This window comes from Lipotes vexillifer, unplaced genomic scaffold (genome assembly GCF_000442215.2).
Source record: "Lipotes vexillifer unplaced genomic scaffold, Lipotes_vexillifer_v1.1 scaffold496, whole genome shotgun sequence".
Lineage (NCBI taxonomy): Eukaryota > Metazoa > Chordata > Mammalia > Artiodactyla > Lipotidae > Lipotes > Lipotes vexillifer.
This window is the reverse complement of record NW_006786690.1, coordinates 6,208,154-6,228,929: the sequence shown is the minus strand read 5'-3', so window position 1 is coordinate 6,228,929 and position 20,776 is coordinate 6,208,154. Positions and strand designations below refer to the sequence as shown.

The 20,776-nt window shown below is 38.6% G+C and overlaps 1 protein-coding gene across 1 annotated transcript in view; it reads right to left on the bottom strand.

Moving 5' to 3' along the window:
• Positions 1–3,113: 3,113 nt before the first annotated feature.
• Positions 3,114–20,776, bottom strand: part of HP1BP3 (heterochromatin protein 1 binding protein 3) — a 34,919-nt gene continuing 17,256 nt past the window's right edge. Inside the window, exons 9-13 of the mRNA XM_007459223.1 lie at positions 13,358–13,448; positions 8,501–8,660; positions 6,735–6,846; positions 5,371–5,484; positions 3,114–4,900 (exon numbers count right to left, since the gene is read on the bottom strand). Of these exons, the coding sequence (XP_007459285.1) occupies positions 4,606–4,900; positions 5,371–5,484; positions 6,735–6,846; positions 8,501–8,660; positions 13,358–13,448 (772 nt within the window). The 3' untranslated portion in view covers positions 3,114–4,605. The remainder of the gene's footprint in view (positions 4,901–5,370; positions 5,485–6,734; positions 6,847–8,500; positions 8,661–13,357; positions 13,449–20,776) is intronic.

Genomic DNA, 20,776 nt, shown 5'->3' with positions numbered 1-20,776 from the left:
CCAAGATCTAATTTTAATAGTTCTTACCAAACTTTAAAAGTCACAGTGACTCCTAATTAGCAAATTTAATAATTTAATCTCATTTCCAAATCCTCTGCACTCTTAAATCCTTTCTTTTCCATGAATAGAACATAGAGTCATTGTGCTGTAAGATAAAGGGAGAATTCAGAAGCTTGAAAAATTGTCAAGGGGAGACAATGGAGCAGAGCAGCTAGAGATGGCTCTGCATTCAGAGTGCCTGGGTTTAATTCTGTCTTTGCCACTTACTGTGTCCTGAGGCAAGTTTCTCAGCCTCACTCTGTGCCTGTTTTCCCTTCTGTAAAATGGGAATAATAAACAATGACCATTTCATAGGATTACTAGGGTTAAACAAGGTTAATGTATGTACAGAGCCTGTCACATAGAAAAAATTCATTTACTGTTAGCTATTATTGTCACTATTATTATTTAAGTAATAAGTCAAACTAATAACTACGCTTTGTCAAACATTCAAGGCCCCCTAGAGAAAGAACTCTTCTCTAATAAACAAAGATTTAACAGCAAATGGTGTAATTCTACATACAATATCAAGAGTTGCAATTTGTGTGTGTGTGTTGGGGGGGCTGAGCTGCAGGCATGTGGGATCTTAGTTCCCAGACCAGGGATCGAACCTGCGCCCTTGTAGAGGAAGCACGGAGTCTTAACGACTGGACCGCCATGGAAGTCCCACGAGTTGCAATGTTTGAGGAAAACAGCTTGGGAACATACCTTTAGAAACCTCCTTTGACATACCTGTTGTTGACAAAACAAATTAGAAGCGCTTAAAACTAAGCTAATGAATTTAAATAAAGGTAGAAAATTACTCCAACAGAAAAAATAAAGCCTTCAAAGTTAAGAATCTTGTGGAAATTATATAAAGAATACAGTAATAAAGATGGTAGAGATTAGTTTCTTAAAAAAGGAAAACTCAGCGCAGCTGAAGGATGCCGTTTAGCATCTCTCCTGGCTTCCAAGCACGTGTTCATCAAGGAGTTTCTAAGCCAAGAGCTTCAACAGTTCTAGCTCTTCAGCTTCAGCTCTGCAGAACTGAGTGACCATCTGTTTTACCACAAAAATGCAAAGCAACTCTACACGCTGGAAAGTAATGTCAGTCAGAACCTCTGACTGGGGGAAACAGTTTAATAACGGTCTTTAGCCAATTAAGAATAGACTTTCTCTTCATGGATAAGATTAGAACTTTTACTTAACCCAAAGAACTGTGATTTATCAGGTTCCAAAGATGAGAAACTTCAACTATAATCCTAAATTTTTGGATTAAGGTTTCTTTTAGCTGGCTGAGTACAGCAGTTCACGTGTAAGGCTGGCTTAACCTCTTTCTCCTGACAAATCAGGATGGCAAGGGAATCTCGGCCTGAGCACAAATAACTTCTTAGGTTCTTTAAAGTAGGTATAAGGGGACTTCCCTGGTGGCACAGTGGTTAATAATCCACCTGCCAATGCAGGGGACAAGGGTTCGATCCCTGGTCCGGGAAGATCCCACATGCCGCGGAGCAACTAAGCCTGTACACCACAACTACTGAGCCTGTGCTCTAGAGCCTGCGAGCCACAACTACTGAGCCCACGTGCCACAACTACTGAAGCCTGTGCGCCTAGAGCCCATGCTCCGCAACGAGAAGCCACTGCAATGAGAAGCCCGCACAACACAATGAAGAGTAGCCCCTGCTCACCACAACTAGAGAAAGCCCGTGCGCAGCAACGAAGACCCAAAGCAGCCAAAAGTAAATAAATTTTTTAAAAAATTAAAAAAAAAAATAAAGTAGGTGTAAGGATAGGTTAGCAAGCCTATCCTGGGGCTGACAAAATTTTATAAAAGAGCAACAATGGAAAAAACATCAAAGGTATTAGTATATTACCTAGCTCTTGTTTCCAAGTAATTTTCCTGTTAGTTATAGACAATAGACATGACTGGACCAGGCCTCCTTTAGTTAAATCTGCGTGGATGGTTAGGATAGATTTCTGTGTTGAATGCTTTTGTCACATTACTAAGGAAAGGACTCCACCCTTCCTGCAATGGTATATCTCTTCTTTCTCATTTGAGCTTTAAGAAGCCAACAATCTCTCTCCCAGCACTTTGTGATTCATTTATCAAAGGCAGTTTGTAGGTGGTTTAAGGACATATGAAACACTGTAGCTGAGCTCACTAAAAGCCACTAACAGAGAGTACTGAAGCCACTGATCCACACAAAGAATTGCTGAGTTATCTCTTGGGTTTGCTGTTTTCCTTTCTGTAAAGTAACATGGAAGTAAAAATTATGTTCTGCTCCTTGAGAACGGCTGGAAGGGAAATAACCCAAACATCTTTTTGCTTCAACGTCAGGGAGGTGCATGTCTTTGACAAGCTGGGGATTTTCCCTGGAAGAGTGCAATGGCCCTCTTGTCTTTTCCCATGCTGAAAGCAAGGACAGTTTTGTCCTTACCTGAATTCTGTGAATTTAACAGAGTGTCAGTGTAGGAAGGGACCTTAAATGATCTAAGTGTCTCACTCTATGGTGGAGTACCTGATATACAACATAGCCACCAGGTGACTGTTCCGGCCTTCTTTTTAAAATAAAACAATATCATAAAACACAGAAACCAACCAAAATCCTGCCACTTTTGATTCCAGAAGAGTATTCTTAGCACAGGTTCCTAACAACTGTACGACTAAGAATTATTACCTGCTAAATGGCATAACAGAAAATTAGAATTACTTTTAGAATTAGGTCTCTAGGGTTTATCAATTCTTTTGCAGTGCTGTATTTTTCTAGTCCAAGGACATGTGTAGACATTAGTCATGAAAAACTGGAATTTATGATCTTGAAAACAAGGACCTTAATACAAAATGATTTTTAAAAATCTCTTATGCATTAAATAATCAGGTTCAATGTAGTCAGAAACATTTACCATCCATTTAAAAATTCAAAAAGCAAATAAACTGGAGCTTGTATTTAAACAGAAAATGGACGGTGGCTAACGCAAGGAGGGGAGTGGAAAAGACTCAAAGTAAGTGTAACACTTATAGCTACTTCAGGGGATAAGGAAAAGCTACTTCCAGGATACTGGAAACTTTTAAATATAAGCTACAGTTCAGCAGCTTTTAAAATTTCATGTTTATTCATATTTTTCAAAATATATGTACATAAAAAAAGGAAGATTTACAACAGGAAAGATTGCCTTACATGCAACACAAATTCCAATAAACTCATGATGGGATCACACATTAGATTATGGATCTAATTCAAGCCAATCTTCTCAAGTCCAATTCCCAGCCACACTTCAGGCTGCAGATGGGATCCCAGGAGACAATGCAAATGGAATGAATTAAACAAACATCTTTCGCCTCTGGCAGCACTCAAGGGGCCAGAAGATGTACACCAAAAAGTTTAAGACAATTAAAATGTCAAGTGCCACAGGGGAGATAAATGATAACCAGAAATCAATATTTCTTAGAAAGCTAGTGCTATTTAACACAACTTCACAATACTAAAACAAATACAAATAAGAAAGGGTTAGGTAGTCGGGCTTCATTTGTTTTTTCTTTTCTCTTTTTAAGTAACTCAAAAAGGAAGCCACGTGCTTGTTATCAAAAGTGCTATGGAAAGAAAGGAGGGGAAAAAACCCAGTTTATTTTAGCAAATTGTATGTTTTTCCACTTAACAATTCTACACTAGTAATGGTGTAACTCTCCAATATTTCCTTATAAAAAAGGCAAAGAGGAAGTGACAACTTATGCTCCAAATATTAAAAAATATATTTAAACATTTGATCAAGAAGGTTTTATATGTTTTGATTTTTGGTAACACAGGTGACACCAGAAATCACAAATTCAGTATGTTCCTACATTTCCCCTTCAGTCAAAAAACAAGTGGTGGAGAGATCTTGTGCTTGCTATTGAGGGAATGCAATGCCCAGGGGCCAATGAAAAATACCTAGAAATTGATCAATGGGAAAAGGGGCCCAAAGGAGTCGTGCATCTTCAGAATTGAATGAGATCATAATGTTTTTGGCCTATTCCCAAAGCTAAGACATCTCTGTGTTTACAGTTGGAGAGAAGGGGCTAGTGGAGTGGTTTTATAAATAAGATTAGTTATTATAGCTATAACTGAAGTCTCCAGGCAGGAGGCGTTATGATTCAGTCAGTGCTATACTGCCTCCTTTTTACTTCCAGCACCTAACTAGCATCCCATTCTTGATGCTTTCTAACAAATATAAAAATCTTCGCAACTGTTTAGATAAAACTGGAAGAAAAACAAAAAAAAGAAAGCCAAAGCTGACCATAAAAAAAGAAAGAGGATTGGGGTGGGGGGAGAAAAAAGGACAAGTATAGATTATACAGTTCAGGAAGTCCAGAATTATCGCAGAAATTAAAATGACTGGGAGGGAGGGTGCGGGGGGGGGGGGCAGGCACCAAGAAGAGCACCTAAAGCTAACAAATGGCTAAACTGGTTTATTTATATTCCCTCCCCATAATGTTCATAGGGGAGGAAAAAAATGTAATTTTAAAAGCATCGAACTAAAACAAATGCACACTGACCTTAGAAAATAAGATTCTGAATTTCATCATGATACCCTTTTTTCCTATAAAATTTACTTTTTTGCTTTGAAAGATTTCTTCATGGTGGATTTGCCCTTGCCAGGCAATTTCACTTCCTTTCTCACACTGGCTGCAGGCTTCTTTGAAGAGCTACCACTAGGTTTTTTGATGACTGGGGGTGAGGGTCTGGCTTTCTTGGCAGGAGTTTTGGCCTTAGGAGGGGCTTTCTTGGGCAGGGGCCTAGCTTTCCCTCGCTGGGCAGCTGGGACTTTAGGTGCAGGCTTGGACCCTCTCTGCTTCATGGATGCAGCCTTCCCTGGCGACTTGGCTGGGGTTTTCTTCTGCAACCTGTGAGAACCAAAGAGCAAAGGCAATTACTTAGTACTTGAGAGATTCACTTCACCAGGATGACCAGATACTTTGCCAAAAAAGAAATAGCAAAGGTAGAAGTCACCTAGGTTAAGAAGAGGAATGTGGGTTATTACTTTTTACCTAAAGGCTTTACTAAAATTGTATAAAAACTCAACCAATTCCTGAAGTCTACACATAATTCCATGTTTTTCCTAGAAAAATATGGAATTCTTTTTCTTCAAATAACCAAACTATGGACACACACACACACACACAGGTTTGACCAAAGAGTTATTACATATTCACAGTGTTTCACAAGTTTAGAGCTTCTAAATGCTGAAGAACAAGACAAATTCAAATGTGACACAAAGAATCTGAGAAGGATCCTGAACTGTTAACACACTTTTCACAGCCTCTCCTAGTGCTGTCACCTTCAGGTCTAAGAAGGGTTTTCCACACGTCCCCACCTTCTCTTAGGTGGTGGCTCTTCATCCTCAGAGTCCTCCTCTGATGACTCATCTTCATCTTCATCCTCATCTTTAGAATCATCTGGCTCTTTCTTTGGAAACAGAACTCCTGGGCTAGTAAGAAAACAAAAAGTTAGGTAAAGAGAAGTCCCATCAGGACAAGGAAAAGAATGTGAACCTAGGTATGCTCTTCCCTGGACATAACCCACTTCCTCCCATCCTCCCCAATTACGTCAAGTTAGGTTACAAATATCAGGTACAATTTAACCTACTTTGAACAAACATATGAAGTTATGACAAATCTATAAAAGTCCCAGACCACACCTCATTCCCTTCCTCCCTCCATTTAATAAAACTGATACTTCCATCATTTATTTAGTAAACAATTATTTAAGCTCCTGACATGTGTTTGGCACTGTTATCAGCCACTGAATATATAGCAGTGAATGGTCTATACAGCGGTGAACAGCCTACACAGCAGTATATATTTTTTGCCTTTATGATACTGGCAAAAGACCTCAAAAGTGTCATAAAGCCTGAATCTCTTCAAAGTTTTTGAGAAACTCAGTAAGGATATTCTAAATTTTCTTTGTCCTTGATGGTAGAAAACTTGATCCCACTGATTAATAAGTCCTTAAATTATAACACTGTACATGCATGATTTTAAGAATATTTAAACATTTGAAAAACTCCAATAATATACATTCAATCAAGTAACACTTATGTTTATGCACAAAGAACAATGTAAGAAAGCTACACTATACTGCTGAAATAGGTTTTAGTGGTACATGTCATGGCACTTTATTAGAAACGAAAGTGTAAGAAGATGAAAGCACGGGTACACAGAAAAATGCTTGGTCCATAGGAGGTGCTCAATACATTTTTTTGGTTAAATGAATAAATATGTATAAGAGACAAGTTTTCAAATAAATAGCCTTGTCTCTATAGTATGAAGAGGCAGATTAGAATTCTTAGAAGTAGCCAGTGCTCTCCGTACTTGGTGCTGGACCATTAAAACATATATAATCCTCTAATAATCTTCCTGTCATTACCGTGTACTTTATTCTTTACTAGAAGGAATGAACATCTAAATGACTGGCCAAGAATCTCAATGAAAATTCAACGCTTGATTTCAGGAACATGCGCCTAACAGTAAGTCCCAGCAGGATAGCCCCAATCCCCCTGTTCTTACATGAAGACCTTCAGCTCTAAAACAATACTGCCTTAAGTAGTCTTTATTTTCAAGTATATTCAGTTCAGTATAACAATAATAAGGGCAAAATAAGTTAAGCCAAACCTGTACTCTGGAGTCAGATTTTAAATTTGCAATGACCAACACTTCACATTATGGGCTAGGTGCTTACCTGGGGTAATAGGGAAAACAGAGCTGGAAGGTGCCACTGAATCCTTTACCAGAGATCTGTTCCATCCACCCATTCTTTTCGCATCTCTGTAGGGTTTTCTTCAGCAAATGCACTGAATAATAAATTCAGAAATGAAGAAAGTACTTATTTATTCAGATTTGATAATTCCCTCAACCACAATCAGTTATACATCAATTTATTGTCCTGACATGTGCTAAGTGAATCCCTTGTGGTCATAGAGATTTTTAACTAATTCACTAGATTATTCTTAAGTGTCCATAAATTTGGAAAGAGTTAAATTATAATGGGAAGAGACTTTACAGACCATTGTGTCAAATTCCTCATTGCACAGAAAGTGGAATAGAAGCCAAGGGTGGCTAATGACTTGCCCTACAGTCGTACATAAATGGTTAATAGCCAACTTAAAACTCAATCTCTCATTTCTATTCATTCGAACATCTACTGAGTGCCTGTAAGTACTGATAAGCACTTAGAAGGATATCTATAAAGAGAAAACCAATTTCTCAAGAATCAGCAAACAGTAACAAAACAATATCATGGCTCCCAAAGGCCTCACCAGTTCTCATCTTTCATATAAAAATACATTTTATAGTGATTCAGTGTCCAAATAAATAGCTGCCACTTTATTAGTGACACTGAAAAGGTTAATAACCAAATTCATCTTCTCTTATAACACTTGGTCAAAAGAGAAAACCACAGAATAATCTACAAGGTCAATACGCACAATTAAACACAGTATATATCTTAAGTAAAGAAAGAGAAAAAACAGCCATACGAGGGCTTCCCTGGTGCCGCAGTGGTTAAGAATCCACCTTCCAATGCAGGAGACACAGGTTTGAGTCCTGGTCCGGGAAGATCCCACATGCCGTGGAGCAACTAAGCCCGTGCACCACAACACCACAACTACTGAGCCTGTGGTCTAGAGCCCACGAGCCACAACTACTGAAGCCCGCGTGCTTAGAGCCCATGCCCCGCAACGAGAGAAGTCACCGCAATGAGAAGCCCACGCACCGCAACCAAGAGCAGCCCCTGCTCGCTGCAACTAGAGAAAGCCTGCGTGCAGCAATGAAGACCCAATGCAGCCAAAAATAAATAAATTTATTAAAAAAAAAAAGACTTCAAAATTAGCTTTTCATCTAAAACAATATATTCTAGTTTGTATTTTCTGTTACTTAATTTTCATATTCCTCACCCTACATCATTGTGCCTACTCTCATAGTTCACTGAGAAAATATACACTTTCACTAATCTGTATGTGATAATGCTGCTAAGGCAAGGTTTCTAATCTCAAATCACCACCTGACAGGGTAAATATACTTTACTGAAAAAAAGTATTTTCTGTTTAGGGCTTAAGTCAATAAGAAATAACCTAAGTGGTAAGTATTTTAAAACAGTGGCTTGGTTTCAGGGTGATATTAGATGTTCTGGTAAACATTCAGAAGTAGGTGAAAAGATACTATACTCGAGAGGTGTTTCGAACCTAGAAATTTGTCTCTATTATAATAAAAATAAATATCAGAAAAATCTTTAGAGCAAAGTAAAATCAAATTCTGATCCTCAGCAGACACTGTAAATCAAGGATAAGTCTTGATTCTTTTTTTGTAAATAATGAAGTTTGTGAAGTTGTTTCCTCTTGGTTTTCAGTCAGTAGTTAGTGCTTTATCATTAACAGCATGATCTCTAGGGATCCCTTCACAAGACAATCCCCTGGATCCCCGTTAAATGTGCTCAACTCTGAGTCTTACTTTGATAGTTAGAATTGGTCCCTGGGTGGTTCTCCAGGACATACTTCTTCAGAGCAGTGGTGGAGCAGGTCTTCGGCTCATTCATGGCAGCAATTGCAGACAAGATTGCATATTCCATCAGGCTTCCACCAAGCAGGGGCTTCTCCCCTGATTTCTTCAGCTGTTTTCCAAGGAGGAAGAGAAAAGCATCAAGACAACACTCTCCCAAAGCAGGTCAAGACAAGACTCCTCTGCACCAGGTGGGTCGGAGTTCCTGCATTAGCACAGATATGTTTTACAATAAATTGTCAGGTTAGGGACTTTCTCTTCCCACTCTTCAGGTATTCAACCTAACTGAGGAGTCCCAACCCTCCTAGGGATATTTTCTCCTTCTATCCACCCCTCCATCCAACTGAAAATAGCAAAAGCCAACCTAACCTAAAGAGAGTGACAGCTCTACTCCAATAAGGAGCTTAACTTGTTATGACCCCAATAAATTAACACTTTTGAGAATACTTGCTTTTTTCTGAATCTGAAAAACGGAGTATTTATAAAAATAATAAATAGCCTTTTTAATCTTGTAAGAAAAATGGCAAAGGAAAAGTTTGATAAATATTTAGGGTATCATACAAAAGAAAATTATATAACATACTTCAAGGACAAAAGGCTGGGGAACAAAGGTTAACACCAATAAGCAAAAAGGTTAAAGGACAAACTGAGGTATGGTCTACAATAGTGAGTCTCAAAAGAAAGGTCCACAAACCCCCTGGGGTTCCCGAGATCCCTTCAGAGGATCTGCAAGGTTAAAACTATTTTCATAATAATACTAAGATGTGATTTGCCTTTTTCATTGTGATGACATTTGCACTAATAGTGGAAAAACAATGATGGGTAAAACCGCTGCTACCTGTGGAGGCACAGAAATGTACCAGTAGTTACTGCATTCTTTACTGCTATATGCTTATGGTTAAAAGAAAGAAAGAAAGAAAAAAAACCCAGTTTCACTTAGGAATGTCCTTGATATAAAAATGATTTTATTAACTCTCAACTCCAATGCATGTCTTTTTGATACTTTTGATGGGGCAAAGTGAGAAGAATTTATAAAGCATGTCAGCTGCATCTGGAGGGATGGTGATAGTCTCAAGGAAAAGCACCTAGTGATTGAGTTGTGAGCTGAATTAGCTGCATTTTTCATGGAATATCCTTTTTATTTGAAGGAACAGTTAACAGATAAACTATGGTTAATCAGACTTGGGTATCTGGTAGTCCTCTTCTTGAAAATGAATTAAGTGAGCCCGTCATATCAAGGAAAACAACTAAGAGTATTTGTTGCCAATGATAAGTACAACTTTTCAAGAGAAAATTTAAATTGTGGAAAACTTGTATCTACCATCATGAGCACAATAATTTCCCAATACTTAAACGTTGTTCTGATGAGATCAGTGGGTGATATTAATGAATATGATTTTTGTTACTGTTTGATGAAATGTGCTAATATTTTAAAAACTGCATAATTCAATGAACTACTATTCTTCAAATGACCAAGTGATAAAATTATGGTTAAAAGATACACTCAAAGTTCAAGACAGACCAAAGGATTTTAAGGTAACAGAGTACAACGAGTTCACTGATAAGGTTTCAGGTTCCACATGGCACCTTTAACATACTTTAATACCACAAAACCAATTAATGTAATATCATATTAAAAGAATAAAGGACAAAAGCCAAATGATCACCTCAAGAGTTTTAGAAAAAGCATTTGACAAATCCAAGAGCCATTCATAATAAAGTTCCAACAAACCAGTAACAGAAGAGAACTTTCTCAATCTGATAATAGGCATCTATGAAAACCCCACAGTTTTAACGGTGAAAGAATGAATGTTTTCCCTTTAAGATGGGTAAAAAGATGAAGACATCTACTCTCATCATTGCACTGGAGGTTCTATCCAGTGCAATTGGGCATGGAGGAAAAAAAAAAAAAAAAAAAAGACATCCAGATTGGAAAGGAGGAAGTAAAATGGTCTATTTGCAGATGACATTATCCTATATGTAGAAAATCCTAGGGAATCCACCCCAAAATCCCAAGGAACCCACAAAAAAACTCTAGAACTGGGCTTCCTTGGTGGCGCAGTGGTTAAGAATCTGCCTGCTAATGCAGGGGACACGGGTTCGAGCCCTGATCCAGGAGGATCCCACATGCCATGGAGCAACTAAGCCCGTGCACCACAACTACCGAAGCCCGTGTGCCTAGAGCCCATGCTCCACAACAAGAGAAGCCACCCCAATGAGAAGCCCGTGCACCACAAACAGGAGTAGCCCCCGCTCACCATAACTAGAGAAAGCCCGCATGCAGCAATGAAGCCACAAAGCAGTCAAAAATAAAAGTTAAAAAAAAAATTTATAGAAAAAAACACTCTAGAACTAATAAATGAGTTCAGCAAGTCACAGGATACAAGATCAAAAGACAAACCAACTGTATTTCTATAGGCTAGCAATGAGCAATCTGAAAATGAAAATAAGAAAATTCCATTCACAATAGCATGGAAAAAGAGTAAAATATTTAGGAATAAATTTAACAAAAGAAATATAAGAACTGTACACTGAAAACTACAAAACACTGCTGAGAGAAGTTAAAGATCTAAATAAATGAAGAGACAGTGAATGTCCATGGATAGGAAAACTCAACATTGTAAAGACAGTGATTCTTCCCAAATTGATCTATAGGTTCAATGCAATCTCTACCAAAATCCTAGCTGGATTTTTTTGTGAAAATTGACAAGTGAATCCTAAAATTCATACGGAAATGCATAAGATCCAGAATAGTCAAAATAATTTTGAAAAAGAAAAAGTCGAGGACTTATATTCCCCAACTTCAAAACTTACTACAAAGCTACAATCATCAAGACAGCATGATCATGGCATGAGGATTCACATACAGATCAATGGAACAGAACTGAATCCAGAAATAAACCCTTACACTCATGGTCAATTAAGTTTTGATAAAGGTACCAAGGCAATTCAGTGAGAAAGGGACAGTCTTTTCATTAATGGTTTTGGGACAATTGGATGTCCACATGCAAAAACATGAATTTATAACCCCTACCTCACACCATAAACAAAACAACTTAAAATGTATCACAGACCTAAATGTAAGAGCTAAAGCCATAAAACTCTTAAAAGAAAAATAGGAGTAAATCTTCCTGATCTTAAGCTAGGCAATAATTTATTAGATATGTCACCAATAATACAAGCAATTAAAAAAAATGATAAACTGGACTTCATCAAAATTAAACACTTGTGCTTCAAAAGGCACCATTAAGAAAGTGAAAGCACGGGTTTAGGAGAAAATATTTGCAAATCGTGTATCTGATAAGGAATTTGTATCTAGTTATATAACTCACAACTCAATAATAAAACAAATAGCTCAATTTTAAAAATAGACCAAGGATCTGAATAGACATTTACCAAAGAAGATAAATAAATGTCCATTAAGCACATGAAAAAATGGTCAACATCAGTAGTCTTAGGGGAATGCCTAACAAAACCATGAGACACCACTTTGTATTCACTAGTATGGCTATAATTTAAAAAAGACAATAAACGTGGGGCAAAGATAAGGAGAAACTGGAACCCTTATACATACATTGTTGGTGGGAATGCAAAATGATGCAGCCACTTGGGCAGTTTCTTAAAACAAATTTACCATATAGTCCAGGCAGTTCACACTCCTACTTATATACCCGAGGGAAATAAAAATGTATATCCGCACAAAGATTTGGGCATAAATGTTCATAGGCAACATTAACCATAATAGCTAAAAAGTAGAAATAACCCAACTTGTGAATGGATAAACAACGTGTGTCAGATCCATACAGTGGAATACTATTTGGCAATAAAAGGAATGAAAGTATTGATTCATGCTGCAACATGGATAAACCTAAAAAAATATTATGCTAAGTGAAAGACGTCAGACACAAAAGACCACATAATGTATGATTTTACCTACGTGAAATATGTAAAAAGGCAAATCTATACAGAGAAAAAATAGATCAACAGGTTGGATGGGGATGGGAACAGGGAGTGATGCAAACGGGCTCAAGAGATCTTTTTTGGGTGATGGAAATGCTCTAAAATTGGACGGTGGTGATGGTTATACAACACTGTAAATTTACTAAGAATCACTGAATTATACATTGTAACATAAAATGATTGTATCTTATGGTGTATAAATCATACTTCAATAAAGCTATTACAAAATACTATCATTTGTTGAGTTTTGGTATACTATCAAAGAATAGTATCAACCTCTACCTGAAAATTATCTTAAAATACTCCACATGTATCTACCTGTACTCCTGTGTGAGCTGGATTTTCTTCATAGATGTAACCCAAAATATATTAGAACAGATACCAGCTGTCTTCTATTAAGCTAGACAATAAAGACTTTTGTAAAAATGTAATAGATAGTAACCCTCTTCTTATTAAAATTTTTTTTATTTTGGGAAATACAGGGTTTTTTTTGGTCGTGCCACGTGGCATATGCAGAATCTTAGTTCCCTGATCAGGGAACAAACCTGTATCCCCTGCACTGGGAGCACAGAGCCTTAACCACTGGACCTCCAGGGAAGTCCCATGGGAAATACAGTTTTCATAAAAAGTGTTATTTATGTTACATGCAATGGGTTTCTTATTTTTTTAATGAATTAATATTTAAAATTTTCCTCAGTTGTAATTTCTAATATGGTAAGTATTGATCCGCACAACCTACATAAACAAAAGCTCTTGGGGCCCTCAGTACATTTCTGGAGCATAAGGAGGTCCTGAAACCACAACTTTTGAGAACTACTTCTCTACAACCAAGTCTTTTTAGCCTCTAACCTGGAATGTCCCAGAAGCACCTTTGCCAGTTATTTGTTCTAACTGGCCTCTCTCTACTGCTCTCTGCAGAGCATTCTTCAACAGCTGAGGCCTGCAGAGAAAACATAAAATAACAATAAATATATTAATGAAGGTAAGATTTGAAGAAAACAGAACCAGGATTATTCTAAAGAACTAAAGTTCTGATTCCTATTATATGTGTAGTACTTTGTTAAAACAGTAAAGTAATAAATTGTTGGCACCCTTAATAAACGGTATTTCTTTTTTCTTCAAGCAAAGAAGCTAAGTCATTACCTGTACATACAGAACCATGAACCATACAGAACCAATTTCCAACTTGCCAGGGCACTCCAAAAGCCTCTTTTTTACCATCAGACTACAATAGCAACCAAACTTTGTAATCAAGCAAAGAATGGCTATCTTTAAAGTCCCGTCTAATTCTGATATTCTCTGCGGCAAAATTCCTGATTTTTTAAAAGTATATACACATTAACAAAAAATGGAGTTGTTTCTTACAAACCAGTATCTAAGGTCAGCCTAATAAAACACATTCCATGAGAAAGAAATGGGTTGGTTGCTTTTAACATAGTATCTCTGCCTTAAGAGGGTTGTATTAAAAAAAGCAAAAACAAAAACAACTAGGTCATCAAAACCAAATGGCAGGCAAGAAGAAATTGAGTATCATTAAAAACATAAGAACAGGAATTCCCTGGTGGTCCAGTGGTAAAGAATTCGCCTTCCAATGCAGGGGCTGCAGGTTTGATCCCTGGTCCAGGAACTAAGATCCCACATGCCACAACTAAGCCCAGGTGCCACAACTACTGAGCTTGTGCGCCTCAATGAGAGAGCCCGCGTGCCGCAAACTGCAGAGTCCACACGCTCTGGAGCCTGCGCGCCACGCTAGAGAGAGAAAACCTGCACATCACTACCAGAGAGAAACCCGTGTGCTGCAACCAAGGCCTTGACACAGCCAAAAAAATAAAAGTAAATAAAATAAAATATTAAAACAAAAACAAAACAGAAACACATAAGAACAAAGTGTTGAGGCAAGAGCTGCTCTGTCAAGGAGCAATGGTCTGAACGGTGGGTGAAGAATGTCAGGTGCAGGGAGAAATCAATCAAGTTGACTTAGGGCTTAAAGTGGTCTGTGGTATGGAACAAGACAAAATGGAAAGCTATACACCTAGGCCAACAACAGGACATCTGAAGAAAGGGTTAATCATAACCCAAAAGTTAAGAGATGTGTTTTGCCACACCTCCCCAGAATTACTAGAATAGCACCCAAGGAGCAGAAAATCATGAGACTTCTTTGAAACTGATTACTTGATAAGTTAAGTTGAAAAGATGAACAACTTGGCAGCCCACTGAGGGGCAGAATGATGAGGGCCAAACTATTACCACTTGAGGTGATTTATCGAGTTTTGATACTTTTGTTTGGAGAAGAAATTTTGAATCTTTTCTCTAACCACTAAACATTACAGCCTGAGCTGACACTAGAATTATTAATTACATTATCCACATGTTTGGGGTAGAAGGGTGGAGGGGATCCCCTGTTCTAACAGGATGCTAAAGAGCAGAAACCATGCTATCAAATCTTGTACATCCTGACACTCCAAATGAAGAAACTCCCTCTCCACCAAATCACAATCCAAGTATTTCTAAGCCAGTGCTATTCCATTCAGGACAAATATGATTTATGCCATAACCCAAAACACACTCAAAGTCATTCACCTCACAAGCATTTACTGAGTATTTATTATGCTTATGCAGGAATAAACACTTAGATCTAGTCACTAAACTCAAGGAATTTAAGAGATGATGAATACATAATGATTATGGTAGAGAATAACAAGGTTCAGGGTTGAAGTATGCGCATAGAGCTTTGGGAACACAATTGAAGGAATGATTTAACTGTCAAACAATTTTACTATTAGTTGCTCTGTAAGTTAAGATTCCAATGGAGGATCATACAGCTTAAGTTAAACACAAACCCTAGTCTCTTGTTATCAAATTAAACAACTAATCTGAGAAGAATCTTCTTTTTTTTTGGCCATGCCGCAATGCTTGCGGGATCCTAGTTCCTCGACCAGGGATCAAACCCAGGCTCTTGGCAGTGAAAGCTTGGAGTCTTAACCACTGGACCGCCAGGGAATTCCCTGAGAAGAGTCTTCTTAACGAAGGTTCAAATGCTTCAGGAATGAGTTATCAGTTAATTGGGTTCCGTTAACATTTTTGTTTTCTCAGCAATACCAGTCATTACCTTAGCATACACCTTATCCTGGGCCTTTAGAAATCTCACTGTTCTATCACTCACTCCTACCTTCAGGTAAAACCACACTTACCAAGTGCTTCAAAGCTTCTCAGATTGGCCCTTTCTCTCTCATCACTGTTATAACCTTAGTACAAGCCACCATGGTCTCCCTTCTGGGCACTGTGCTGCTGTTTTCATAGTGCACACCACTATTAGGTCAATAAGCCTATAAAGGCCTCCTTTAATATGTGACTCAGTTGATCAGGTGTCAGGTCTTAATGCTTCCACCCAGCTTCAAAGCTTTCCATGGCCTGGTGCCAGCCCTTGTTAGTCTAGATCCAGGCAGGCTTCTTTCCGTTCCGCAAAAAGAATGCCAACTCCTGCCTCTGAAATTTTTTCATGAAGCTCCTTTAAGATGCCTTCTCCACTCTATCATCACATCTAAATTCTACACATTCTCTAGACCCATCTCAATGGGATGGGACCCGACTGGATCCTCATCTTGATTGGATGGGGCCCAATCAATCCCCATCTTTTTAACTCACTGCTAACTCCCAGGCACAATTCCTTTTTCTGAAAAATTCCAGTCTGTATCACACCATTCTGTACCTATGATGGTGCTAACTAAGTGCTGCTGTAAATGTTTTTACATGTATGGAATAAACAAGAGAATACAACAACCCCATTGCCCATACTTTACTGAATGGGAAAAGTTAAGTGACAGAAAAATTAAGTCATTTCTCCCAGGTCACATAGCCAGGCCGTGGAAGAACCAGGTTTATAAACTTGAACAGTCTGATTCCAGATTTTGCATTTTTACTTACTATGCTAGATAGGCCTGCACTTTCCAATATAAGACAGCCCTGGACAGTGGAAAAAGCAAGAGGTTATAATGGAAAAATGAAATAAAGTTCTGCTTTCACCAGTGAATAGCCAAGTAACCCAGGGTAAGATTTTTATCAGCAAAATTGAGGCAGGAATACCTATTTTTAAGTCTATTTTGAGAATTACAGAAAACAATGCAAAATAAAATGTTTTTAAAGCCCTATACAAATTTATTTTATACAGTTTGTTATAACAAATTTTTATATTTATTGTAACAAGTTTTTCTTTTTAAAAATAAGATGGAATAGACCAGTTTAATTAGAAAGCAGGGAATAGTGAGTGATTGTTGGTGGCTATGTTTTTCAACTGTGGAGAAAGTCTGCACTGAGAGAGATCAAAACGAAAGCAATGCACAAAGCGAATGGAAGGTAAAGGAGGGAGTGGCAGGAATCTAAGAGTTACATCAATCTGTTAGAAACGCATGGACAGAATTAAGAAGATCAAAAGACTCTTGAAACTACTTAAAGAGTTTAAACTGTTAAGAAATTAAGGGATCTCCAAAGAAATTATTATGTTTAGAGAAAAGTATAGGGGGTAAAATTGAATCTTGGGCTATGTTCATATTTTGGTATGCACAGAAAGAGAAAAATCAAGAGAATACGATGAAGTTACACCATACACAAGGATTAGACATTAAAATTTGATTTCTAATGTCATAAGACAGCATTACCTTTGAGAGCACCTTCTTAGAGGCCAACCCAAAGCCTATGTAAAGCCAACATACCCCATTTTTCTCTAGGGTTGCAAAAAACATTGTTAATAAAGGAGGTGACTTGCATGTTATATAAAAACACTGTCTTTAAACATTAGAATCATATTTAGTATGGTGTGATGCTCATACCATGAGAACCACGTTGGAATTGAGACTCACTAATAATACTAACGTTAGATGAGTTATTATTACGTGCCAGGCACTGTTATTTATTTATTTATTTGGCTGTGTCGGGCCTTAGTTGTGGCACGTGGGATTTTTGTTGTGGCATGCAGGATGCTTTTTTTTTTTAAGTTGTGGCATGTGGACTCTTAGCTGCAGCAGCATTCGGGATCTAGCTCCCAGACCAGGAATCAAGTTCTGGCCCCCTGCACTGGGAGCGCAGTCTTCACTACTGGACCACCAGGGAAGTCTCAGGCACTGTTCTAAGTGCTTAACACATACTAAGGTTCCTAACAACTCTATGACTTATACACTGTTTATCAATGAGGAAACCAAGACACAAAGAGATAACTTATTCAGAGATATAAAGCTAGAAATGACAGACTCAGGATTTAAACATAAGGGTCGGGTTCCAAGGTCTGTGCTCTTTACCACAATGCTCTACAGCCTCCAGTGTATGGCAGCAGAAATTCATGTCTCATCTCGTATGCTCCAGGGCAAAAGTTCCTTGAGTGAAATGGCCAGGTGAAGTGCCCATATTAGTTTACTCATTCAACTAATATTTACTGAGCATGTACTGTGTGCTAGGCTTGGGAAAAACAGAAGTGAACAATATAAGAATCTGCCATTTTGGGCTTCCCTGGTGGCGCAGTGGTTGAGAGTCCACCTGCCGATGCAGGGGACGCGGGTTCGTGCCCCGGTCCAGGAAGATCCTACATGCCGCGGAGAGGCTGGGCCCGTGAGCCACGGCCCCTGAGCCTGCGCGCCCGGAGCCTGTGCTCAGCAATGGGAGAGGCCACAACAGTGAGAGGCCCACGTACCGCAAAAAAAAAAAAAAATCTGCCATTTTAATGGGATAAACAGGTAATTTTAAAAAAGGCAAATAAAATACACAGTACGTTAGAATATGATGAGTGCTATGGAGAAAAATAAGGCAGAGAAATAGAATTCTGCACACTGGGAGAGGAGGGAAAGGTTGCAAATGTAAGTTAAATTGTCCTATCAACCAAATGCAATGAGTGGACCATGTCTGGATATTGACTTGAAAAAACCAACTGTAAAAAGTCATTTTGGAGACAACTGAGGACATCTGAACGTGGCCTGGGTACTGGATAATGTTAAGGAATTATTAGTTTAGTTAGGAATTAGGTTAGTATGATGGTTATGTTCTCTCTACATTTATGTGTATGTCTGAAAATTTCCAAAATAAAATGTTAAAAAATGGTATGGTAATCAAGGGAGGCATGTGGTGATGACACGAGAGTAAAAACTTAAAGGAAGTGAAAGAGTGAGTAAGGTGGGTTATGGGGGAAAACCACCCATGCAAAGGGAACAGCAAGTGTGAAGTCTCTGAGGCCAGTAAGGGAGAGAAGAGTAGTAGGAGATTAGGCTGGAGATGCAATGGAAGCATAGTGTCTTGTAGGCCATTTTAAAGACTCTAGCTTTAAACTTTTTAACTGTGAGGTGGCTGGGAAGCCACTGGGAGGTCTGAGCAGCAAGGTGGTATGGTCGAACTTACATTTTATTATTATTATTATTTTTTTTTTTGTGGTACATGGGCCTCTCACTGTTGTGGCCTCTCCCGTTGCGGAGCACAGGCTCCGGACGCGCAGGCTCAGCGGCCATGGCTCACGGGCCCAGCCGCTCCGCGGCATGTGGGATCTTCCCGGACCAGGGCACGAACCCGTGTCCCCTGCATCGGTAGGCGGACTCTCAACCACTGCGCCACCAGGGAAGCCCCTAACTTACATTTTAAAAGTCTCACTCTCACTGCTATGTTAAGAACAGACTGAAAGGGAGGGAGCATGGGAGAAGTAGGAGATTACTGCTCTAATGCATGTGAGAGATGATGGTGGCTTCGAAAAGAGTGAAAATAGTGAAGGTAATGAAAAGAGATCTGTTTATGAATATATTTTAAAGACAAAGTAATTTTTTATAGATTACATTTAGGTGTGAGATAAAGAGACCAGGACAAACCCAAGGTTTTTGGCTTCAGCAACTGAAAAGATGTTATTGCCCCTAACTGAGATGGAGAAGGTATAGAAAGTACAGGGCCTTTCTGGTGGGGCGGGAGAAATGGGGCAGGAGGGACAGGCGAGGGTGGGGTGGGGATCAAGAGTTTAGTTTTGGACATGTGAAATTAGCCACACAAGCGGTGATGTCAAATAGGTGTCTGTATATATAAATGTAGAGTTAGGAGGGAGGTATGGGCCAGATTTATATACCTGTATACTAGTATTGTATAGGTGCTATTTAAAGCTTTGAGAATGGAAAGAATTACCATTCATTCAAAGTGAATGTGGACAGAAAAGACAAGAGGCCTAAGGTCTAACCATGGGGCACTTGTACATTAAGGAGGCAAGAGATGGGAAATCAGGAATCCTTAGGAGGCTGAGAAAGAATGGGTGGGTAGTGAAGCTGGAGGTAAATCAGAAAGGTGTGTGTGGTGTTCTGAAAGGCAAGTGAAGAAAGTGTTTCAAGCAGGTGGGAGCCATCAACTGTGTCAAATGCTGTAGAAAGACCACCAAGTAAGTCAAGGACTATGAATTGACTACTGTAATTTGCAATGTGGAGGCCCTCAGTGACAATGACAGGAAGAAGAATTTCAGGTAAAATGGTAGGGGTAATGTGTGACAAAAGTGGGTTTAAGACAAAGTAGGAGGAGAGAAATTATAGGCAGCAAGTATAGATAGACAACTCATACTTTAAAACTGTACTCTTCTTGTTCTTTTGTTCGGTCAAGCGTTAAGTATGGCTAAACTTTCACGTTAAATATATGTATGGCAGGATTCCACTACAGTCAGTGGTAGAGAAAATCAAAGTAAAGGAAAAAAGAGCTTCAAAGAAAGAAGTTACCATTTAATAAGGTAATAAGAAAAGGTCTTCAAGTTCATCATCATCTATGGGCTGACAACCCACCTATTTTCGGGCAAATTTTGTTTCAACATAAAATGACAACGGGACATCTTCCCAAAGACATGGAGCAAAGTTACGCTGCAATCACCAACATGTCTCATGTAAGTAAAGTAGAACCGTAAGGAAAGAAAAAAGCTGGGGGAGGATACAGTCTCTAGTCACCAAAAACAGAGTAAAAAGAGATAAGAGTGAAATGTATTTCCATCTTTAAACGTGCCAAACAATGCGTATTGGATCCAAAGTTATATCTGTGGCTCATAATCAGGGTATAAGAAGCATGAAAAAATCCGGATATTAATTTCAAATTTTCTGCTTCTATGATTCCCCTTTCTTTGACACTTTCACTAACTGGCCACTCTGAAGACCACTAAGTGCTCTTCTGAGAATGTGGCTTCTGGGCTGAAACCCCTGCAATTCTAACTGTATGCCTCAGTAATCCAAAGTAAATACCAGTACTAAACTATATCAGGACAATGGGCATCCAATACAGAAA